The 26,253-nt window shown below is 41.6% G+C and overlaps 1 protein-coding gene across 1 annotated transcript; it reads left to right on the top strand.

Moving 5' to 3' along the window:
• The first annotated feature begins 11,431 nt into the window (after positions 1-11,431).
• On the top strand, positions 11,432-25,696 carry CHRNB4 (cholinergic receptor nicotinic beta 4 subunit). Its single transcript, XM_068144112.1, has 6 exons — positions 11,432-11,622; positions 17,064-17,209; positions 19,044-19,088; positions 19,215-19,324; positions 21,986-22,958; positions 24,962-25,696. The coding sequence occupies exons 1-6, from the start codon at positions 11,568-11,570 to the stop codon at positions 25,100-25,102; spliced, it is 1,470 nt and encodes a 489-aa protein (XP_068000213.1). The 5' UTR covers positions 11,432-11,567; the 3' UTR covers positions 25,103-25,696.
• The last annotated feature ends 557 nt before the right edge of the window (positions 25,697-26,253 follow it).

Below are 26,253 nucleotides of genomic sequence, written 5' to 3'. Positions count from 1 at the left end.
ACAGTTTTTAATCATCAGAAGCCTGATACTTTAATCTTTAAGTTATTCTTCTTTATCTGAAGTTAAAAAACATGGAAGTTTAAAAATTGTGTTCTAGATAAACCTTAAATTACATGTGAGAGCTAAGAATCCTGTGGCCTGTAGTAAGGAGGACATTAGGATGATGTGCTTTGGTTTTAGAGTCCACATATTTTCAGAGTGGACCTCTCATCTACTTACTGGAAAACTACTCTGAAATTAGACACAGCCCTCTGCTAGAATTGAAGAACAAGTCAAAGAGGCTCATCGCTCAAATAATGAGAAGGTTTGGATTTGACATAAATTCCTCTCATTCTCTGAGGAAGCAACACAGATACACGACTGAAATTTTGAGAATTAAGCTCTATTTTCAGCTTGGAAAAGAATGAATGTACAAGGTAATTTAGTTTTCTAAATGGGTTCTATTCTTTTAGTTTAGAATAAAGTTAAAGAAAGGGCAGGGGAAATTCTGGTTGCTACATGTTTGAGAAAGGTTCTCAAGTGCTGTATGAGGCTGGCTTTGCAGGAGATGGTAGTATCTTTTACTAGATCAAGTGACATAATCAGAAAAAACCCACCATTTTTCCAGGCATATGGCTTTACAAAATTTGTATTGCTTGATATACAAATACCTCATTTGCAAATTCAGGAATTACTTCACTATCCTGCAAAATTTTCTTCTCACTTTATTCCTGCACTGTGTGCTCTGGAAGTCAAGCTCTTGGTTGCCATCTGCTGTTTCTTTGTTTACATTTCACCATTTTTATTAGCAAGGCCAGGTCATGACATGGAGTCTTAAGGAAGTGTTATGAATGGGCACAAGTGCTCCTTTCACACACAACCTCCCAGAGGTAGGTGACTAGAAATATTCTGGAAGGCTTCCTTAGCAAAATTTTGTCCAGCTATTCATATGAAGAGTACCTGATGCCCTATTGAACCCAAATGCAGATCAGGAGTAGGAGGCCTAGGTTTAGTAGTGGTAGATTGATTCACTAGATTCACCACAGACTATTTTGTGACTACAGCATAGGTATAAACACCTTTCTAAGTCTTATTTGCTTGTTGATAGCTCTGTGCTGACATCATGGTGACTGGCAACACTCCCCACTGTCACTCCTTGGCGTTGGCATGATTAGAAAAAGATCCTGCTTAGACTTCCAGTTCAGCTCTGGCCCCACTATCTTCCCCACTCATGACAGGCTTCCCATCTCTCAGATATCTGCTCTGGTATCAGACCCCTGGGCTCCAAGTGTCCCAGTGCCTGCTACTTCCCAAGGTAAGCAGCTATAAGAGCCCCACACTAAAACTATTAACTCTGGAATCTCTCTCTGGGCAAAATTTAAGGCGGTTTCCTTGTCTCCACCTGTGAGACCTTTTTCTACAGTGTTTTCCACTCTGCACCTCAGCAAGAACAGATCTGACTTGTTCTCAAACACCTTTTAAGTGACCTGGAGGGAAATCACTCATACTGAAGATTTTATGCTTATTGCACTCTCATATTTAAAGAGCCACATGCCATGCACATCTATCTGTCCTGGCCACATTTCTTTATATTCAACATGTTTAAATTTTGGCTTCTGCCAGCCCTTAATGTAATTGTAATGATCCTCTCTCTTTGAGGCAGTGAAGATGTAGGTTATTGCTCAAGATGCATTTATCACTTTAGCCACACATGGATCTTTCTCTTTCAGAAGAAGTGTTTAAAAAGAGATTATAAAGTTAAAAGGAGGTTGATGATTTAGTCCTGATGAAGCAGAATTGCCACATTAGTTTCATGACAGATAAGTCCAGTATCCATCACATTTGCTTGTTCAAGAATAAGCAAAAGAGTCTCTGGTAGTAGAAACAGTGTGAAAGTCACAATACTACAGTGCTTCCTGATGTTTTCATGATTCTTTTTCATTTCTTGCCAGCCAAGCCCTTCACAAACATTAATTCATTCTTTGCAAATCCTTATCTTTGCTTTACACCTGGGGAAACTGCAGCACTGAGCAGGGATGGTAGCCTTGGAGACTCATGGTAGAGCTGAGAACAAAGCCCACACCTTTTGGCTCTCAGTCTTGTATCCTACAGCCCTCCTTTTTTCTGCACTCTTCAAATTTGCTAGTTTTGAAAGGTAGTAGTTCCAAATAAGAAGATCCATTTCAAATGGCACAATTATCATTCAGTCTTCTCCTGTTTCTCCATTTGAAGGGATATGTAGATACCGATGTTCTGATTCCCTCCAATACAGAGAGGATAGACAAACCTTTGGAATCTGCTACAAACAGCTGGGAGTTTGTTGTTGTTGGGTTTGGGGAGTTTTTTGGTTTGTTTCTTCCTGGCATGCAAGTGATCTTAATAACAGAATAATAACCCACACATGCCAATGCCCCATCCTAAAAGCCCCAGTGTACAAAATGGCCATTACTACCCTGCTATGGGCCCAACACAGTGAAAGCAAGAAGGTGGTAGCAGGTCTGCCTCAGTGAAGAAGGGCAATGGTTAAAAATCAAGCAAAACTCTAGGCTATTTTGCAGTGAGATGTGCTCTGCACCAACAGCACTTACGGGTTTTCCAGATGCCCATGTATGCACCAGGGACTTATCTATTGATGCTAGCATCCTGCAGTATATAGATGCATCTTGAGATACAACTCTATCTGGTACTAAATTTGCCAGCCTCACATCACACTACAGACTGAGAAAGATCTCAGGTCTGGCCCTGTAACATTAAATTTCAAACACGGCTTGAAAATATCCTGTGTGACTTATTCACAGCATCTGTATTTAGTAGATGGTGGAGCTTTTCCCAGTAGCTCACCAAGTACTGCAGAAAACACAGCAGCAGTAAAAGGTACTAAACTTTCAGTCTGCATAGCTGAATATGTACTTGCCTTGGCACAGCCTGCTCACTCTTTGCTGTCTTTACTCCTGGGATAGTTGCAGTTTATTTCACAGGAACACTATACACTTTGTAATTTTTGGCACTTCTAATCAACTGTCGTTTGCTGTCAGATTTTGATACAGGACACTCCAGCTGTTTCAGCTGAAAGGTATAAATACTGAAAAGGCTGGAAATAAATCCTTGCTGACTGACCCTTTAGTTTGATAGAGCAAAGTGATTAGGATTAAAAGGGGCAATTCTACTGAACCTAAAAAACAGTTTGTAAATACTAAAAACCTACAACTGGACCTTTACCAGGCAATGATCTGGATGATCTGGATGAGGGGATTGAGTCCATCATCAGTGAATTTGCAGATGATGCCAAGCTGGGGGCAGGAGTTGATCTCTTAGAGGGTAGAAGGGCTCTGCAGAGGCACCTTGACAGGCTGGACAGATGGGCAGAGTCCAACGGCATGAGATTTAACACATCCAAGTGCTGGGTTCTGCACATTGGCCACAACAACCCCATGCAGTGCTACAGGCTGGGGTCAGAGTGGCTGGAGAGCAGCCAGGCAGAGAGGGACCTGGGGGTACTGGTTGATAGTATGCTGAACATGAGGCAGCAGTGTGCCCAGGCAGCCAAGAAGGCCAATGACATCCTGGCCTGCATCAAGAACAGTGTGGCCAGCAGGAGCAGGAAGGTCATTCTGCCCCTGTACACTGCCCTGGTTAGGCCACACCTTGAGTACTGTGTCCAGTTCTGGGCCCCTCAGTTTAGGAAGGAGGTTGACTTGCTGGAATGAGTCCAGAGAAGGCAACAAAGTTGGTGAAGGGTTTGGAACACAAGCCCTATGAGGAGAAGCTGAGGGAGCTGGGGTTGCTTAGCCTGGAGAAGAGGAGGCTCAGGGGAGACCTTATTGCTCTCTCCAACTACCTGAAGGGAGATTGTAGACAGGCGGGGGCTGTTCTCTTCTCCCCAGGCAACCAGCACTGGAACAAGAGGACACAGCCTCTAGCTGCGCCAGGGGAGGTTCAGGTTGGATGTTAGGAAGAAATTCTTCATAGAGAGAGTGATTGCCCATTGGAATAGGCTGCCCGGGGAGGTGGTGGAGTCGCCATCATTGGAGGTTTTTAAGAGGAGACTTGATAGGGTGCTTGGTGCCATGGGTTAGTTGATTAGATGGTGTTGGATGATGGGTTGGATGCAATGATCTTGAAGGTCTCTTCCAACCTGGTCTATTGTATTCTATTCTAATGTAACACATTCTGACATTACACCAAAACTGGAAACTAGGCAACAGTTGACGGGTAATAAAGCACAATTGCTCAGTCAAAATAATGTAGCAAGGCAGATAAACATAAGAAATAGAGCTTCCTACTCCTAGAATTTACATTACTTCTAAAAGCAGAGCAATGTGGGGGTGGCTTCTTCTCTGGAGCAATAAATGATAGAATGAGAGGACATGGTCTCAAGCTGCACCATAGGAGATTTAGGTTGGACATTAGGGAAATATTTTCCCTGATGTGGTGTAACACTCCAGAGCAGGCAGCTCAGGGAAGTGGTGGAGTCCCCATTCCTGGAGGGATTTAAAATACACATAGAGGTGGTGCTGAGGGCTGTGGTTTAGTGGTGACCTAGCAGTGCTGGGCTAACTGTTGGACTCAATGATTTTAAAGATCTTTTCCAACCAAAACAATTCTATGATTATTATTCTAAGCAAGAACACACTGGATTTAGGATCACACTGGTATTGGCAAAGATGTATTCTTAAACATGCACATATTTAGTCTCTTTGCATTAATTCCATACAAAATGCAGGCACTGTGAGAATGGCTACAGCTTCAGTCAGAAGGTTGTCAAAGAACACCTGGCTGTTTGCCAGTCATTTTTCAGGCAGTCAACAGGTTGCCCTGCAACAAATGTCACATCATGTAAGAGGAAGCAAAAGAGGCTGATCACAATACATGCATCAGCTCCAAAATTGCATAACCACCCCCAGCTGCTGCTTCTGCAGTGCTTTGGAGAGCTCTCTGGACTTGTTACACTTGTGCACTTTGGGATTTAAGGATGTTAATGATAATCAATGACTGTCAGAGGCTTTAATACTACTGCTTTAAGCACTCTACAAACACAACCCACCTGCTAGCTCACAAAGCATATGGTGACAACTTTCAAAAGTTAATCAGAAAAGGCAAGCATTGTGTTTCCAGGAGGGACTTTGTTTGCCATCAGACATACTTCAGAGCAGAAAGGTGGCTTTTCATTGATCCGGAATCATTCCTATTTTTACAATGAAAACTGGAATCACGTCCATTCCTACCACATCATTTGTATGCATCATTTGTGTTATTAATATTGGCACAAGCCTGTTAGAAGCAATTCTTTGGAACATTTGGTGGATTTGGAGCAGATTCTAATGTGATGACATATCAGGCACCAACACAGAGTATCACCATTTGAAACCATAAAGGAGTGTTATTTACCTGATCATTTGGTAGAATCCAACGCTGCATATCCCACTGTCATTTGCAGCAGCGTAATGTTATTATACCTTGCCTGAAGAGAGCTTATTACAAATACTTGTACATACTGAATAGAATCCATTTGGCAAGGCAAATGTAATTACAGAGGTGGTGTAGGAAATGGGCTTTTTGACATAATTAGCCACACAGACATGGTTCGTCACTTTAGAGTAAGCCTCTGGATGAAAGCTAGTTCTCCAGCATAAAGTAGAACAGAACAGAACATAACAGAGCAGAACATAACATAACATAACATAACATAACATAACATAACATAACATAACATAACATAACATAACATAACATAACATACCAGACCAGACCAGACCAAGTTGGAAAAGACCTTCAAGATCATTGAGTCAAACATATCATCCAACACCATCTAATCAACTAACCATGGCACCAAGTGCCTCATCCAGTCTCTTCTTAAACAGCTCCAGTGATGGTGACTCCACCACCTCCCCAGGCAGCCCATTACAATGGGCAATCACTCTCTCTGTATAGAACTTCTTCCTGATATCCAGCCTAAACCTCCCCTGGCACAGATAGAGGCTGTGTCCTCTTGTTCCAGTGCTGGTTGCCTGGGAAAAAGACACCAGCCCCTGCCTGTCTACAACCTCCCTTCAGGTAGCTGGAGAGAGCAATAAAGTCTCCCCTGAGCCTCCTCTTCTCCAGGCTAAGCAACCCCAGCTCCCTCAGCTTCTCCTCATAGGGCTTGTGTTCCAAACCCCTCACCAACTTTGTTGCCTTCTCTGGACACATTCCAGCAAGTCAACATCTTTCCTAAACTGAGGGGCCCAGAATTGGACATAGTACTTGAGGTGTGGCCTAACCAGGGCAGTGTACAGGGGCAGAATGACCTCCCTGCTCCTGCTGGCCACACTGTTCTTGATGCAGGCCAGGATGCCATTGGCCTTCTTGGCTGCCTGGGCACACTGCTGCCTCATGTTCAGCATACTAGCAACCAGTACCCCCAGGTCCCTTTCTGCCTGGCTGCTCTCCAGCCACTCTGACCCCAGCCTGTAGCACTGCATGGGGTTGTTGTGGCCAATGTGCAGAACCCGGCACTTGGATGTGTTAAATCTCATGCCGTTGGACTCTGCCCATCTGTCCAGCCTGTCAAGGTGCTTTCTGCAGAGCCCTTCTACCCTCTAAGAGATCAACACCTGCCCCCAGCATGGTGTCATCTGCAAATTCACTGATGATGGACTCAACCCCCTCATCCAGATCATCAATAAAGATATTGAACAGGATGGGGCCCAGCACTAATCCCTGGGGGACACCACTACTGACTGGCTGCCAGCTGGATGTGGCACCATTCACCACCACTCTTTGGGCTCAGCCCTCCAGCCAGTTCCTAACCCGGTGCAGAGTGCTGCTGTCCAAGCCACGAGCTGACAGCTTGGCCAGGAGTTTGCTGTGGGGGATGGTATCAAAGGCCTTGCTGAAGTCCAGGTAGACTACATCCACAGCCTTCCCCACATCCACCAGGCAGGTCACCTGATCACAGAAGGAGATCAGGTTGGTCAGGCAGGACCTGCCCTTCCTAAATCCATGCTGGCTTGGGCCTGATCCCTTGGCCATCCTGTAAGTGCTGTGTGATTGCACTCAAGATGACCTGTTCCATAATCTTGCCTGGCATTGAAGTCAGGCTGACAGGCCTGTAATTCCCTGGTTCATCCAGCCAGCCCTTCTTGTGGAGGGGCATCACATTGGCCAGCTTCCAGTCATCTTGGACCTCTCCAGTGAGCCAGGACTGTTGAAAAATGATGGAGGGCAGCTTGGTAAGCTCACCTGCCAGCTCTCTCAGCACCCTAGGATGGATCCCATCCAGTCCTATGGACCTGTGGGGATCCAAGCAGCTAAGCAGGTCTCTAACTACTTCCTCCTGGATCACAGGGGAACTATACTGCTCCCTGAATCCATCTGCCAGCTCAGGAGGCCAGTTGTCCAGAAGACAACCTATCCCGCTATTAAAAATAGTTATTAGTTGTTAGTACCTACTACTACTACTACTAATTAAAAAATCTTACTAAATTGCAAAGCTTTAGATTACAACAAGCAAATATTCCATATATCCCTGCCCTTCCCACTGATTTCTGCCAGCAGCTGTTTTGTATGAGGACCCAGTTAGGCTCGTCCAGCCGACAGCTACTCGAACTACAGCGCCACAGTTTCAGTTTGGCTTGCAGACTTTAACACCACAGCGTTGTTAAATGAAGCTGCAACAGTATTAACCCCAAATGCACCAGAATGGTTGAGGTATCACACACTTCTAATGGACTGTAAGTGCATTTGTAAGAAAAAAAAATTCCAGGAATGCAGAATGTTAGCTCCTGCACAGCTGTTCTAATGAGCTCATTTACAGTGGTGAGTAGGGAAAACTGATTTTACCTCCAGTGGGGCATGTTGGATATCTGCAGAAGTTATTTGTAAGAAGTTCCATTTTTCAACCTATCAGAGAGTGAAGCATGCCTTTGCTGCTGCTGAGATGAGGCAGGACCTTGGCACATACCATTAAACAGACGTAAGGTGCTAGAAAACAAAAATTTGTCATTAGTTTGCATTTCCTGTAGCTGTTTTCAACCAGAAAGTGAGAGCTGTCCTGCTAGTGCAACAGTGAGTCAGTTCTTTGTGTTCTGTAAGGCCAGTATTTAACAAGCTTATCTGAAATCCCTTATCAATTCAGCTTAGCCACAAGCTCAGCCCTGAACTACATTTCGGTGCCACAGCTATTGGAAACCAACTGTGGCTTTGCACCTGGAAGCATTTATTTTTGCAGCTATCTCACCATACCTGTTCCTGTCTCATTAGGGAGGCCAGCTGTACCCTAACTTGCTTCCAGTTCGAGGGCTCCAGCATTTCTGACTGCTTCTGTCCTAATGCAAGTGGCAGCCTGAAATCACCATGATAAATCTGCAAAAGGGGACTGACAGTTTTTCAGGACACTTGGACATCTTGCATTCCTCATGCATCTAAGAGCTCTAACACCCTAAGGCATGCAAAGCATTACAGTACCAGGAACAAACTCCCACCCAGTTCAGTGATGGCCTTCTACCACGCTATTTCCATGCCTGCACTGAGCATTAACATTCACATTCAGAATATCACAGACACTAATGTCTTCTAAAAAGACTTTTCATTACAGGAGCTCAACTTCACGAACAAATGGAATCCCACAGCATCACTGTGAGGAAAATCATTGCATAGCACAAGTGATCAAGGAAGACTCTCAGTGTTGTCAGAATCAATGAACACAGGCAAATGGCAAAGAGAGGAATATGACCAGAGAGAAGAAAAACAGCTGTAGTAATTCTCTCTGTCCAACTGAGACTCAGCAGCAAAAATGGTGCAGTCAGTGAATGCTCTGTGACCTTTTGGCTCTGTGATGGCCCGCTGCTTTGGTGAAGCAATCCCCATTATACATTGAGATGCTACTCAACTCAAGAATCAAGCAGTGTAGATGGTACAAGCACACTGACTTTGGGGTCCACACATCTCCTGTAACTGCTGCAGAAGCACAGAAGCTAGGTTGGCAGATGGAAGATTTGCCTTTGAGGAAAAATAGGTCAGATATCAAAAAGTAAAAAGATAAACAAATGCAGTCCTCCTTTCCCAGCAGACTGGTGCTTTCCTCAAACCCACCCTTAGTAACTGAAGGCACAGCTCCTTCAAAGCACTTCCCCATACATCATGAAAGACAACACTGCCCAGCAGGCCTAAGAGTGTAGCAAGATCACTGACCAGACCAGCCTCTGGCAAGGTACAAGCAAGCACACTGTACTAAAAAGCAAGAGGATGGTTCAGCATAAACACTTTTCTCAGGACATTCCTCCTAGGGTCTGTGACCATTACAAGAGTGCAAATTACTGTAGGAATTCTCTCTTTCTACATGATGTTAACTAAATGCTGGAGGAAAGCAGAGAAATGGTGCTACATTGTAATGTGGTTAGTCTGTTTGCATGTATTCACTAGGATGGCACTTGTTTTTTTCATCCAAGTGATGTCTCCACAATGACTGTTCTCCTGTTCATCTGACTGAAAATACTGTTCTCCCCCTCAGTTCCTACACTATCTTTGGGTAATTCTAATGCCCATTTAGATTTATAGATTGGGTTGAGTTGGGAGGGACCTTTAAAGTCATCTAGTTCTGTCATGAGTCGAGTATTTCCCGCTGTTACTCAAAACAACCCTGCCTCATGCCAGCTTCAAAATGAAAGTGCCAGTTGGAGCAAAGTATTATGGGGCTTGAAGTTCAGATTGTAACATGAGAAGTTTCCTGTTTCAGTTGCTGCTGGATGGATCATTGAGATAAACAATAAAACCAGCATATGCATATTGGTATAGATAACAATAAGGAAACAGTGTGCTGTAAAAAAACTTGGTTTATACAGAGATCATCAGCCACCAACTCCTATACATTCCACAGGACTTCTTATCACCTGAGATGTTTGCATAGCATTAAGATGCAATAAATCTACCCCTAAACAACATGATCACTTGCATATATATAAAAGCTTAATAGTTACAAGAGATCAAAGTTTTCTATTTGTTAAAGTTAAAAACACTATAAAGCCTGAGAGATTATAACCAAGGGTGTTATATTAAAGGAGTATTAAAGGAAACTGTTTCAGACTGCAGGTGAAGAAAGGTGAAAACATACAAGCCACCTTTCCCACGGTATAAGGCTAGGAGCTTTTTAAAGAAATGGGGATCCTCAGGGAAGGATAGGGTATAGCTGACATACCTTGAGTGTTCAGAGTAGGAGAAGGCAACTGCACAAGCCACTTCATCAGAGATGACTTGTATTAGCTTGTTTTACCCAGACGACAGTGCAGAGAGTGCTTTTCCATTTGTCTCACTGAATCCATTCTCTTAGCCTAAGGAAATGAGCCAAAAATAATAAATAGTCTGCTTAGAGGAGTGACATAGACTGCAGACAGTACAATTACAAAAAAAAATTAGTATTCTCTTTACATATTGGGCCACCTCTGATGGCAGCTCCTTTACAAACAACCAAGTTACAACATACTGGCCTAATTAGTGAAAAAAAGGAGGTGGCTAAAACATCTAGAGAGAAAGCAGTGAGTTGTTCCACGCACTACACTGTCAGTCTGCCTAAAACCAGCAGCAGGTACTCCAGACAAGTATCAACTGTGCTAGATGTGGAAGTCTGGTATGTTGTGCTGGTAAATAAGGAATGCTTCCACCATAGTCAATGGTGTTTGACTGCTGGGAGATGAGACAAGAGCAGAAGCGCATCCTGTGGCCAGCCGAATCAGGGTGGAACCTCAATATGAAGATAAAAGAGTATCTAGAAGATTAGCATTTGTTTTTTTTCCTGGCCACAGACTGTGCTTGCAAAAGCCATGTAAAATGGCCTTCTACACAAATCTCCCCATGGCAAGTGTATACTGTGCTGAACCATTCAGCTGCAAAAGGTGACTTCCACAGAACTTCTCTGCTGCTCCTCTGGAGCATCTTTATAGCTACCGCTGTTTCTCAACAAGCTGCTTTAAGCTTTCTTTTGAAAAGCCTGTCAAATGCTAACAGCAACAAATTCTCTGTTCTCCTGCTGCTCCCAAAAAGCCTTTTGGAGTTCTAGTTAAGAGAGATCATGGGCCTTGGAATGGAAAAAGGTTGGTAGCAGGCAATCAACTTTTTCTCTTGACACAGAAAATTACCCTCTACTAGGGTTATAATTTATTGACACCTCTTTGTCTAACAGGTCTCATGGCATAAAGTTACATCCAGCTCTTCCCACACAGCTATTCCCACTCATTGCACTTATTAACCAGAAAGCCTTCTAAATGTCATCTAATAGCAAGTATTAAGCACTTGTTTTGCAGATCATGCTCCTTAGCTTGCTCTTTCACTTTCTCTTCCTCAACATTATCACATTATGCTCCCTCTTCTTATGTGTTTTTCCTCTTCACAAAGCTCTTTAAACAGCTGCAAAGGGGGAGGGACCATGATGCTCACGAAAACTCCAGTTTCCAGAATGCTTCTGCCAGGTCCTACTGCCTGTCTCTTTCCAGGCATTTAGTACCTCCAAGATTCAGGTTTGCTTTTACATCTCTTCCTTATGCATCCCTGACAACAGAGCCTATTACCAGCTGTCTTAATTCAAGAACAGAAATCCACCTCTTCCTGTGATTGCCATGAGGAATACGTACACCCTCCTTCTCTTTGTAGTGGGCTCCTTTTATTTTAACGGTAAGTGATCTTTTCTTTCAGATACAGTTTGCAGAACAGCGATAGCTCTCAGGGCTGGAAGGCAGGACTGTTATACAAGCTCTCAGACAGTTTCTAACTATTACTGCAGTAGATATCAGACTTCAAAAGGATGCACGAAACTGATCATTTTAGTTTTGTTTCTGGCTTTTTTGGTATCAGCAAATTCATGTCAGTGGATAAGAACAGGCAGTAAGTTGAACATAAATTGACAGAACAGTAAGAGATGACAATGCTAATCACTAAATCATATGCATTTAGATGCTCCCAGGATTATCTGTCATGGGAAAAGCAGTTATTGTGCTGAGAGTGAAGCAAAAATTGAATCATGACATGAACCATAAACAAGACAGATCTCATCCCTCTACAATGTCTGGCTCAAGTTGATATATTTGGCAAAGTCCTAATTGTTTGATTAGTATGTAAATAGTTTAAGTTGAAGTATGTAAAAATATGCTAGAAAAAGCAAACATATTGAGAACATCTACTTTAGTCTGCCAGGATCTCCTGCATGTGTTTTAACCAACACACACAGCTTGACAGCAGCCTGAAATAGTGCATTTACCATGGGACAACCTTCCTATGGAGAGTGTCTGCTGAAGTCTTCAGAGTGAAACTGGCTGAAATCTAATCTAAACAAAAATCACAGCTTCCCCATAGTTACCTCTTCATCCAGGAGTTGTTTTGTTTCTGCAAACACTGAAGGGCAACTTTAGAAAACATCTGCTTTGTAACAAAGGGCAAGGGCCTACTTCAGATTCTTAGATTACAACTTTTTAAAACCCATTAGTATAGTCTTTTCATTTCCATTAATTGCAGTATAGAAATAGTCTTGAAATAGTCTTCAAAATACATTGAATTCGCTACAACTCCTAGTGGTACAATAAACATTCCAATCTGGTGTGTGGTATTCTAGGAGTTTGTAGAAACCTTTTTACTCAAGAGTATGCTGAGAAGTAACACCACCATGAAGTAACTTCCAAGATAATGGAACCAGCTCATTGGTGATCCTAGCTTGCTCTTTATTAATTACAGATGAGAATTTGGTATGTCACCACTGTCCACAAGTTATTTGTGAGAGGGGAAAAAAAAAAAACCAACAAAAATGACAAAATTTGACAATGTAGTCTTTCTAAACAAATGCTATTTCAACATTTATTAAAATAACTGCAGTCAGGGAAATGGAGGGAAAATGCCTTATGTTAAATGCTGTAATTAAGACAGTGACAAGAGCGCACTTGCCTGTATCTTGTCAACACTGCTCCTCATTCTATTCTGTGGAAACCACTCCAACATTTTGTCATTACCCTGCAAATAAACAGCAGAACGCAGGATGACCAGTTACTTCATTGTATATATTTAAATTAGAGCATGCAAAAGGGAAAGCTTGCACTGGGGAGTGGACTGCGTTTGTTTCTCCTGCTGTGAAATTGGAAGCATCCCTATGCAATTATTTTTTAATGGTCATACTCCCACAGAGAAAACAAACTTACTGCAGAATGTGTACAGCAAGTTAAGTGGTAATTTGCTCTCCTTGTCATGGAGCAGATGTGTAGCGTGCTCAGTGAAGCTAGAACAATTTCCTTTGCTCAGGATCCACCCCAATGAGTTTTCTTTATCACTGCTTTCAGCACACAAAAATACTCCACCCCCAAATTAGAACTGCTTCACCATTCCTGTTCAAATCATTTGTCTAAAAGCATCACTCTGCCCTTTGCAACATTTCAGGTGATAATTGCTATTGGGGGGGGGGGGGCGGGAAAAGGCAGTTTGTGAGAGATACTATGTACTTCCATTTCTTTCAACTCTGAGAGGCAAAGGAGGAGTTTCAAGTGCATGGCTACTAACATCATAAAGTGCACGTAAAGGTGAACTGGAATGCCTGGTAATTTTGTTCTCATTAGGTGCTAATTAATATGTAGGTTGGTAACGGAAAATGGATTATAAAAATCGTGCAAGAATCACTCATTTTAACACCTTATTTACAGAGGCTTTTGCAAGCTTTAAGGTGGTGTACTGCTGACATCTAGTGGTAGAGCGACCCCTTCCATCTTCATTTCTGACGATTCGGTTTTTTAAAGGTTGGGATGAACAATACTACAAAGAATTATTCATTAGAGGAACCCCTTTCCTAAGAACAGATAATGATTTCCTAAAGGGATTCGTTATTTAACAAATATTTTTTATAATTACATTGTGGCCACCTGCATAAAATTTATTGACAGCATCAGTACTTCAGGTCTCAGCTGTTCTCCTCAGACATGCAGACTCCACAGTGTGTTGGGATTTGGAAACCAGACAACTATGGCTGCTAGAACTAGGTCTTAGAGAAGAGGATTATTACAAACTCAGAATTAGTTTTCTGCAAATATTCTGCAGTTTCTACTTCTTACTTGCTATTTAGCAAATATGTGCTACAATATTTACAGAAAAAAGATGGCAACGGTGAAAACCTATTTAACAACCCAAACAAGAATTTACTGTCTTTGCTAGCAGCATTCAGCAACCACTGTATAAAATGAACGAAATGGCAACTGATTTATATTGGAATTACAGCCACCTGCTCCTGTTATGCAGGAATGTTTGTTGAAATAAACCAAACCAATAAAATAACTTTAACTTAGATTCTCTCTTTAGTTACCAGGTACCTTCTCAGCTATCCTTACAAACCAAATGATTCATTCCTAGAGCACAGCCCCATTTTCTTCACACTATCTCAATTACAATACACAAGGAAAAACAGGACCTGGAGCTTAGCAAGGATCAGCACAGCTCTAGCTTGATATGCCTTTGATTAGGCAGGCTTACACTGAGAACAAACGTAACTAATATTAAAGTGACACACAGTATTATGGCTTTTATAATGACTTGCAGGGGGGTACAAAGCAAGTATACATAAAAAAAAAACCACACTAAAACCCCACAAAAACACCCTGACCCAAAGAATCACAGATCATTAGGGGTTGGAAAGGACCTTAAAAGATCATCTAGTTCAACCCCGCTGCCAGAGCAGGGTCACCTGCAGTAGGTCACATGCATTCAGCTGGGTTATGAATGTCTCCAGAGAAGACAACTCCACAACCTCTCTGGGCAGCCTGTTTCAGTGTTCTGCCACACTCTCGATGAAAAAGTTTTTCCTTATGTTTAGGCAGAACCTCTTATGCTCCAACTTGCACCCACTGTCCCTTGTCCTGTCACATCACTGAGAAGAGCCTGGCTCCATCCTCCTGATACTCACCCTTCACATATTTATAAACATCAATGAGGTCACCCCTCTAAGCTAAGAAGATCCAGCTCCCTCAGCCCTTCCTCACAAGGGAGATGTTCCACCTCCTTAATCATCTTTGTAGCTCTGCTCTGGACTCTTTAAAGCAGTTCCTTGAGGTCCTTCTTGAACTGAGAGACACAGAACTGGACACAATATTCCAGATACAGCCTCACCAGGGCAGAGTAGAGGGGAAGGAGAACCTCTCTTGACCTACTAACCACACCCTACACCCCAGGATGTCATCAACCTTCTTGGCCACAAGGGCACATTGCTGGGTCATGGTCATCCTTCTATCCACCCGGAGCCCTAGGTCCCTCTCCTCTGCACTGCTCTCCAAAACATCCATGGGGTTGTTCTTTCCCAGATGCAAGACTCTACACTTTCTTTGCTGTATTTCATTGAATTTCTCCCAGCTCAACTCTCCAGCCTGTCTAAGACTCACTGACTGGCAGCACAGCTTTCAGGTGTGTCAGCCACTCCTTCCAGTTTGGTGTCATCAGCAAACTTGCTGACAGTGCACTCTGTTCCCTCATCCAGATTGTTGATGAATATATTGAATAGTACTGATCCCAGCAGCAAACCTGGAGAAACCTGACTAGATACAGGCCTCCAAGAACACTGATGGATTCACCCAAATTTGGTTTTCCAAACAGCTTAGGAAGTATTTGAGAAGCCTACTGTGGAGAATAACATTATGTTAAGTGTATGTGACACAGTTTCCTCTATCAATGCCACAACATATGCTAGCCCTAACAGAATTAAAACAACCTTTCCCCAGAGCTTGAGTAAAAACTGTTCCTAGATGTGAACAAAACAATTTGATGATGTTTCTTTCTACATATGTCCACTTTCTTACTGGATCAGAAACAAGAAGTTCTTACAGCGGTTTTTTAATCTGAGTGAAAATCTTAAGTACCAAGTTTCAGGACAGACTTGTTCCGCCTGGCACCTTACAGCCCAGGTCACATGGGAACTGGGCACCTTCTAGAAATGCACAAAAGTTTTGGCTGCTTATGTGACCCCGGTCTTTCAATGTCTGCCTTCCTCTGGATCTCACAGATAGAAAAGCCAGAACAAATGTCAGTTTGTACCACAAATTAAAAATACCTGCATGTCAGTCATTTTTATTGTGCGGAACTGCTCTGGCCAGTAATGAAGCAAGTACGCTGTAGGGCCACTATCCTCATATCTGCAACATCTAGGGGTGAGTTAGGTGCCCTTTCCTATGCAAGGACTATTCTATCAACCGGATTAGAATCTGTTTGCATTAATGCCTGCATCCCTTGCTGTCAGCTGTACAACACAACAAAGAATTACTTGACATGCATCAGAATCTCTCTGGGTCAGTTCTTTGGCAGAATGTTACCACAATCTTAACCATCAATACTGGTTTGAAAAGTCCACTAGAACGGCTTTAAAAATCACACACAAGATAATGAGAATAGATGCAGTTACCTCTGGTATTCTGCTCCATGGAGCATATTTAGGCTTCTTTGATAGTACCTTGCAGATATTATATTTCGTAGTCACTGAACTCCAGCTTTGGCCATCTAAGATTTACAGCATTTGTGATAGTTCATAAATCAGGTTTTGTTTCCACATAAAATAAGGCCTCAAGTTTCAAATAAAAACATTCTGCATCACAAGCTACCAAAGAGCTTCCAATCACTACTAAACCCCTTTAACTCCTGCAGCTCATTTCCTGGCTTTCCCTATACAGATCAGAGTGTTTCAATTTGTTCATGTGCCTGCAACAGTGCCTACGACACTGAAAGAAAAGTCATGGCTAGACTCCTTGCTTTTGGATCATTGAAACGTTCTTCCTCTATTATTAGAGACTGGGAACAACCACCCTCTTATCTCTGAATGTACTCCCAAAACAATCTCTCAATTTGAGCTTCTCATTTTACTGTGAAAAAACCCCAAGGGGTTCTCATTTATCTGCTTTGATCTATGTTCTGTGAAAACAGTCAGTTTCAGCAGAACAGATATTGGTGCAAGTACCATATCCTTCTGTTCACACAAGCCTACAGTCTTCAGAAAATCAAAAGCCCTCATTATTTCGTGGAGATGATCTGATGCACAGAAAATCTGTGATCCCTACATCATGTCACTTGGTGTCTCTTCTCTAATCCTGTTACATGATGTTTTACAGGAAGCACTGCAGCAGACGTCGAAGAAAAGCTAATGAACCACCTACTGAGTCCTGCCAGGTACAATAAGTTAATTCGACCAGCTGTCAACTCATCCCAGTTGGTATCTATAGAGCTGCAGGTGTCCCTGGCACAGCTCATCAGTGTGGTAAGTTCATATTAGGCTATGCCTTCTAATTCCTTACTACTTGCACGTACTCTTAAGTAAAGGTCACACTGGTATTGCTATGTCTCTGCTATTTCTTAGTTTATGTAGTAATGCTTTGTATGCAGGGCCCATATATATGATTTACTGGATTTATACTCCAGAATATAGCTACAACAAGAAGATGAATCTATGCCCAAGCCATAAAAGACAGTGGCCAATTATTTTAAGATTTCATTGATCAAAAAAATGTAACCATTCCACTGATTTCAGTACAGCTAGAGTAAACTACACCAATCCCAGATCTATCCTGGACTGTGTATACAATGCTAAATCATCTTCTGTTGCTTCCATCACAGAAATGTGGTTGAATGGTCAAAAAACAAGCTATGAAACCAGCTCAAAATCTCATAGAATATCAGGCACATCAAAAAGAGAAGTGAAATGTTGTAAAGAAAAAGACACATTAGTCCCAGCTGAAATAGCTTAGCATGGTTAAAACAATCTTTGCGTAAGCAGCTCCTCATATTTGATTAAAATTACTTTAAGGGGTCTGAAAGACCTTTTCACTCAGAAGGTTAGCATGTGTTTTTCTTCCAAGGTACAAGCAGCACACACCATAGTGCCAAGACAGGTGTAGCATTAAATGCAGTGGGAACAAGGTCCAGCACATAAGTGGGAAAAATCTCCTCAATCATGGCTTTCAACTCCACTTCTCTCTCCCTGGATGGAAGAGAGGATACAGATGACTGCCTCCCTGCCAGAATTTGTGTATGGGCCAGCAACTAGCCTGCTGCAATCTTTCAGAGACCTGTATAGTTTATACTTCGAAACTGAAGAGGAAAAGAGAGGGGCATTGGTGAAACACAAAGGAAACTGTACCAACAGATGTGGTTGCAACACTTGCAGGCTTATTTACACAGGATATAGTGTCATGTGTACCAGAAGACTCTGAAACAAGAGTTCCCTCTCTCCTCAAGAATTCCACCTTGCCACAGACATACCTCCTCACACAGTGCACTGTCACCACTAGCAGCGTTTCCTTCCAGAATGCAAATTGTGGGCATAAAAAGAGGTGTCTTACCCCCTCAGGCCCCAACGATCAATACCCTAAACAATAAGGATGAATGGGCAAGGGTTGAGGGGAATAACTCAGTTACTATCCCTCTGTATCCTCACACTTCATGCAAAAAGCAAAATTAGGCATCCTAGGGGCTCTAACAATCTCAAAGATCTTCAGAATTGGAGGATTAACTTGCTTTCCTGCAAAAATCCTTCTGCTTATTTGACCTCCTACCTTGTCTCTCCAGTAGAGCCCCAACCGCACAGCTCCGTTGCAGAAAGATGTCTCTCCTGAATTGCTGTCCAGAGAGACTGCAGTTCCACAAAGCAGAGCCTGCCAGATGAGAGCTTATATGGCAAACCTCACATAGACCTCACAAAAGCTAATGTAGGCCTTTGTGGGGGTCAAATATGCCTTCTGTTTCAAATCAAATCCATATGGAAGGGGGGGGGGGGGGGGGGGGGAGGAGGAGGGGAGGTTGCAGAATCAGCTCAGCACAGTGGTGGTAATTGTTCCCAAATAGCCACGCTCACTTCTGTCACAGCTGTCCTTGCTAAAAGCCACTTGGAGCTCTAACTCACGGGGTTACTACTTATTACCAGTGTGCACAGTGCTGGCCCTCTTACCATCAGAGAAATGCCTGTCTTTAAATACATTAGATGAAATCATGCTGCGCAGTTGGAAATACCCTCAAAAGCCCACTGAACAGATTGTATTACTGTCAGAAAGTGAAACATTTTAGAAGAGAACTTTTCTCTCTGTTTTTCCCTGCAGAATGAGCGAGAGCAGATTATGACTACAAACGTCTGGCTGAATCAGGTAAACAAACCCACAGGGTCATGTTCTTGCAAACCACAAATGCAACTGCTTTCACTCCATCACACTGATTGTTTTGCTAGTGGTGGTCTGGATACTCCAATCACTACTGTACAATTCTTCTCGTAGGAGTGGATTGATTATCGCTTGGCTTGGAAGCCCTCTGACTATGAAGGAATAAATAAACTGAGAATACCTGCAAAACACATCTGGTTACCAGACATTGTGCTTTACAATAAGTAAGTAAAATTTCTGTAGTTTATGCAGACAGTGAACAAAATATTAACCGTGTGTCAAGAAACAGGCATCAGAACCAATGAAGCAGAGCTGATAAAATTCTAAAACTAAAACTTAGTTTTGTAACTTTTAGCCAGCATAGAGTGTGTCTGACTGAGGTAATGGCCTCAGAGATAACTTCAGTAAAATTAGGGCTCTGGTTAAAGAAATTCCAGCAGACGCTGTGCACATCTGCAGTGTGAGCTGTTGTGACGTAAGAGGATCCATTGAGATGTGGATCTATAGCTTGCTAGTCTAGATGGAAACATGAACTACCAACACAGCTGTACAGTGGTCATGTTTGCAAGAAGACAGGACATCTGGAATTCTACCAAACATCTTAGGTTGTGAGCTCCATTTTCTGTTTCCTGCTTCTTTTTCCCCCATTCCTTCTACCCCAGGCTCCAGGACATAAAGCCGCTAAAAATTTCACATGTACCACAACTTCATGAGCTAACATCAATTAAAAAAAAATTACATTCTACTTTCATAAATTATTCAAAACTCAATTATAGATAATAAATCTGTCAACATTCAACCTTGCTGCTTTACAGTACTGAGAAAAATAAAAGCTTAGTGCTAGACCACATTTCAGTTTTTCCAAACAAAGAGCTAATTGCCAATTCCATTTTGTTGTTTTCAAGTCTAGCAAAGCCTTGAGGCAGATGCTATCAAGTTTCTGGGAAAAAAAGAAATAAATTAAAACTGATACTTTCATCAAACTGAAAACCACTTGAATCCATGAACACATGATAGTTTATGAATGTATACAGATGGGAAACCTAGGAAGTTTATATATAACTGAATTAAGTCCCCGGAATCCTCCTACTGGAAATCAGATTTGAGAAATACTTAAAACTATTGTATTAGTCACAAAATAATTCAGCCAGTGGATTAAGCTGTACTCTGCCTGGTCAAATTGTCTGGTAGATTGTGCCCCTGCCATCTGCTTATTTCTTCCTTACTCCCCAAATGACAGTATTTAAGGGCTTGTAAGAGTGGAAAGGAACAATATCAAAAGGTTTCATCAGCATACAGGAAAACGATTTTAGCCTCTCCATACTGGATTTCAAATTAAAACTGTAGAGAAAGGACAACCTCTCTAACTTTCTGCTGCTGAAGCATTGTTTCATAGACATCAGACAGTTCCAGGAGGTGTGAAGGAAATCATAGTGCAATGTATGGCATAGGTAAATCTAACTCAGGAAGACAGAGACACGAGCAATAAGGTAATAATTTCTTTACTGAAAAAACAGTTTATGACCCTCATATGCTGCATAATTTCTGCATCTGGTCATTTCACTCCCCACAGGAATTAGCTACAAGGATCTCAGCTCAGTGCCAGGCATCAGATCCAAATGTAACTCATCTGGAGAAGAGCTATACACGTGCCAACCCTAGATACTTGTAGCACTTCCCTGCTCAGAAAAACGTTACCATTATTCTCAAGCTGAATCTAAAACACAGCACTGTACCAGCTACTAGGAAGAAAATTTAACCCACACAAACCCAGGACATAAGTTGATCTTCATTTGTTTACACTTACAGTGAGTTTGGTCACATTTTTGCAGACAGCAAATTGTCTTTATGTTGTGTGCATGTCAGATGTGCCTAGTCCAGACTCTTCTTTGCAGTCTAACAAAGGGGCTTACCCAGCTTTTAATGAAAGCAGTTGATCAACATAGGAACAAATCTTTGAGCTTTCCAATGTGTCAGGAAAGACTGTCACTAACAGTTTTTCCATCCTCCTGTTATACTTTCCTTTGGTAGCTTGACTGGCTGTGTTTGAAATGTGCTGCATAACACAAATGAGAAGATGCAGTGAACACACTCAGAAATACTACATTTTGTCAGCAATTGACCATTTCACATTTCTACCTCAGGATACTTCCTAGGTTAAACAGCCCTAAGTGGTCTGCCCACAAACACAGGACAGAAGATACTGACTACTGACTGATAATGATCTTCTCCCTGACTTAAAGGGCCCATTGTAACACAGAAGATTATCCTGGTGGAAGTTCAGCAGTTAGAGGAAATACAAAGCCAAGATGATTTGTGGGCACTAAGAACACTGTGGCTTCTCTCTTCTGGTTCTGTAATAAGTAAACATCAACTAGAGTGACGCAACAAATTCTAAACCATATAGTTGCATTTCCTCTGCCTACAATCTCCCTGCGATTCTAACTAGCGCTGCTCATCCTTATTTCCTCATCCAAGTCCTTTAAGAGTGTTGCTGTGTGCTCACAGCAGTACCTCCATTTCCATGCGGGATGAGGGCTTTTTTACACAGCCTTCGGAGATGTTGTAAGCCTTAATTACTTCAACAAACATTTATGTCGTGGGTTTGAGATGAAACAGAGATGTATATTTATTATTTAACGATAGTTTAATAAAATAATTTTGTAAGTATCAGATCAAATAGCAATTCTCTGATTGGGAGAGATGCATATATTGACCTCACTAGCAAATTCTAACTTCCTACAACATAGATTGCACAACTTTGATTATAGAAACAACTGAAGTCTACAAGACCAAGAATGTCAGGGCTTTTCTGGTTTGAACTACGTTTGTTTTCTTAATGCTTTATTATCTTCTCTCCCTGTTCTTTCCTCTGGTTTCATCAGTGCGGATGGCACGTACGAAGTGTCACTATACACAAACGCAATCGTCAAGAATAACGGCAGCATTCGCTGGCTGCCCCCTGCCATTTACAAGAGTGCCTGCAAGATTGAAGTGAAGCATTTCCCATTTGATCAACAAAACTGCACATTAAAGTTCCGGTCTTGGACATATGATCACACAGAAATTGACATGGTGCTTAAAACTTCCATGGCAAGCATGGACGACTTTACACCAAGTGGTGAGTGGGACATTGTAGCACTCCCAGGAAGAAGGACTGTAAACCCTTTGGACCCCAGTTATGTTGATGTGACATATGACTTCATCATTAAAAGGAAACCTCTTTTTTATACCATCAATCTTATAATTCCCTGTGTGCTAATTACATCCTTAGCCATCCTGGTGTTCTACTTGCCTTCAGACTGTGGAGAAAAAATGACCTTATGCATATCTGTGTTGCTTGCTTTGACTGTGTTCTTGCTGCTAATTTCCAAAATTGTCCCTCCAACATCTCTAGATGTTCCACTGATTGGGAAGTATCTCATGTTTACAATGGTACTCGTGACCTTCTCAATAGTTACCAGTGTCTGTGTCCTCAATGTCCACCATAGATCTCCAAGTACTCACACTATGCCTCCTTGGGTAAAGCTGGTTTTCCTTGAAAGACTCCCAGCCTACCTCTTTATGAAGCGTCCAGAAAACAATTCTCCACGGCAAAAGCCATGCAACTGCAAAAAGACTAAAGCAGAGCACCCTTGTATGGATCCAGCCGACTTCTACAAGAACTCCACCTATTTTCTGAATACAGCCTCTGCCAAAAAATATGATATGAAAACCACTGAGACTCTAGACAACATCAGCAGTCATCGAGATTGTAGGTTACGAACAGGAACGAAATTTTCTCCTGAAGTCCAAGAAGCAATTGATGGAGTCGGTTTTATAGCAGAGCACATGAAAAGTGATGACAACGACCAGAGTGTAAGTAAAAATGAGACATCATCTCAGTCCTCCCAAACTTCATATCCTGTCCTCCTCCACAACATGTGGCTCTTCAGCAAGCATATTTGAGCTCTCTAGCTACTCTAAGCAAGATTCTAGCTATAGTTTATAAAAGAATATCATTTCTACAGCTAAAAGAACTTAATGAACAGCAATTTGGTGAATGCCAATACTCTTTTGGAAAGAAACATGGCTATTTCTATAAAGGCAGAATATTGATTGCACAGGAAATAATGAAACACCCTTTGAAAAAGCTGTGTTATCATATCCAAGTAGTGTTTGGCAGGGAAAGAAGTAATATCTAGTTCCAGGTCAGAAAAAGAATATTTTTCCCCACTATATTCAGTAAGACTGTGATTCAGCGAGGTCATGTTAACCAGAAACAGTCCTTCTGCAGCTCAATCACTTATTTACTTAATTGGGTACAGAAGGAATATTTAGTAAAACTGGTAAAATACCTTTGCAAACACCCTCTCTGGGCTAAGATATCTGTCTCTATATGGCAAAGAGAATGGGGAGAATCGAAATCCTAGTGCCAGCAGAGATGACACTTCCATTGAGTTAAATCAGACTCATCATTGGCTGCAAGTACTCTACTCAGAACAAATCTGAGCAGTGCTGCTGCTGCCTATCCACTAGCCCTACTAGCTAGCACACTAAAGCTGATACAAATGCACTGTGAACACTTGGAAAAACTGATGGGTCAGAGTTTTGTTTAGACAATCACCCATGGTCAGAAAAAAAAATCATCCTGATACCTACCAGTGTCTTCTCTCTGACCCATATCCCACTCAGACTCTAGGTTCTCTTTTCCTGTTGTGCTCTCCCTCTCTCAGCTGAGCAGATTAAGAAAGTGTGGTTTCTGATCTTGCAGAAGTCCCTTGAGGGGGAGTAGTTCATGTTTTTCTGCTGAGTAGTTCATGTTTTCTATTAACTGAAATTACTGTCAATATAAATAAAGAAGATCAGCTATTAACATTAGACATGAGCTCGTAAACACTGAAATTGAACAGAAGCAGAAAAAAACATTTTCTAATAGCTCAGAAGTTCTTGCAAGAATGTGTTGCACTCAAATGATCTACCAAGTTTCCACTTGATACTAAGAATAATTTTCCATTAATTGAATGCCTTTCACACTGGGTCCTCTAATATGACATATCACTTTTCTAGATTGATAATTTTAATCTCTGCTTTCTTCCTTCATTACCATGGTCTGATAACAACTGCTCATGGGCATTTACCATAGTCTGATTTCAGAAGCACACAATTCCCATTAGCAGCAATAGAAATTAACAGTGTGTACTGAAGGAAAAAGATGTACTGTTCCACTAAAAGGTATGAGGTAATTGAAAAGCATGGTAAAGTCATTGAGGTGAGCATGTCCAATGTGTAACTAAAAATCAATCGGGGGGGGGAAAGAAAATCACTCCTGAGATGCAAATTAAGATTGATACATTCTTTCTCTACAATAACAGCCTGATAATCACTTCAGATGAAGAACAGTGTCTAAGGCAACCCAGAAACACATGCAAGGCAAAAATGGATTTTAATAAAAGCAACAGTATTAATATGCATTAAACCCCTTGATTAAGATGACTGCTGATAAGGACACTGAAGCTAACCTTGTTTAACATCAGTAAACAACATCTATTTTGTCCACTGAGATTAACAGCATCTGCAAACTAAAATGAAAGAAAAAATTCCTTAATTGGATTATCCTGTGGGCCCTTCTGGACTGGCTTCCACCAGGCAGCTACATTCAGCACCTGGTGCAGCCAAGTCAGCTAAGAAATACAGCGTTTTCCCCTAAAGCACAGAATGGTTGTAGGAGAAAAATCCCTTCCCAAGCCTAGTCAGTTCATTCCTTGAACCTTAAGACTTATATCCTTTTATTTTTATAAAGTAAACCTTAGCATTAGCAAGAGAAAAAGCAAAAGAATATGACAAATTGCTAATATCTTTAATTGTCTTTTTTCTTCCAGGTCATTGAAGATTGGAAGTATGTTGCCATGGTAGTGGACAGGCTGTTTCTCTGGATATTCGTCCTTGTTTGTGTCCTGGGAACTGTTGGATTATTTCTGCAGCCACTTTTTCAAAATCACACTGCTGCCCTGAACACTTAGCTGTCATTTAAAATTGTCAATACTTACATAGATATTGGGTCTCATTCTGCTCTCAGCTCCTCTCTGTTAAATCCACAGATATGCCAGCTGAGTTCCGTTACACCAGATTTAGGGTAGGGTAACAGAAAGTAGAACTTGACCTGCTGTGATAGAGAAAAAAACCCACAACAAACAAAGTTTTCTCAACTTTGGTGGTATCTTGGCCCTTTTTTCAATTATTTGAAGCCTGAACATTACAGAGAAAGGTATTTACTGCACAATATGCCATTCTGGCTCACAAGGATTATTATTTTTCAAGTATTTTACATACATTTTCTAAGGAAGGATATATTCTTTCCTCAGAATATTGACATTTCCTGTTACAAAGAAGGAATTGCTATGATGTTCATTTCCTTCAAATATGTCTAATCTACAAGGAACTTTTCAGGTGGAATCACTGTTTAGCTGTTTGAGTATGACATTTAAAACTGAACTGAGTCAGAGACATACTTCTGAGGTAATCACTAAAAGGTTTCTGACCTTGCCATCTCTGATAGCTGATTGATCAACACAGGCCAAATTAATATATGACAAACAAACATGTATATACTCTGTTCAGTGATGAAATATAAATAAAATGTAAAATTGTCCTTTACATAGATTTTGTCTTCAAATGTCCTACAACTTTAACGGTGCATGTAACTGGGGTTCATATACAAGTCCACGAATGCCAAGTCCACAGGAAAGCATCTAGAGAAAGCAACTGTGAAAACCAGCTACCTGAGAACAAATGGACCCACATGCTTTGCTGCTGAGACTTTAGTGTGGATTTAAGTATAATTCTCAACAAGTTAGTTAGGAAAGCAAATAACTCACGTATGATCTTTGGCAAAAGAAAAATCAAAAGCCCCGGACTCCCATCATAGGACAATCCCACCACCTCCAGGTAGCTTGTGACCTGCAAAGAGAAAAGTGGGCTTCTGGCATTTTTCAAGCTAAACCAGTCTCAGTGTTTCCTTAAGGTGTTGTCAGAACACATAACATTTTTACCACCATTGATAGGTACAACTAATGACTGGTGAACAAATTGTTAAAATCCACTGTTCCTTGTAAAGGGGACTTGAAGGTCACTTGTCCCAAAGGAGGATTAGCAGACACAGGTTTCTGTGTTC

The sequence above is a fragment of the Melanerpes formicivorus genome, unplaced genomic scaffold (assembly GCF_026170545.1).
Source record: "Melanerpes formicivorus ecotype bairdi unplaced genomic scaffold, bMelFor1.0.p_v2 SCAF_10, whole genome shotgun sequence".
NCBI lineage: Eukaryota > Metazoa > Chordata > Aves > Piciformes > Picidae > Melanerpes > Melanerpes formicivorus.
This window is presented reverse-complemented; position numbering and strand designations above follow the sequence as displayed.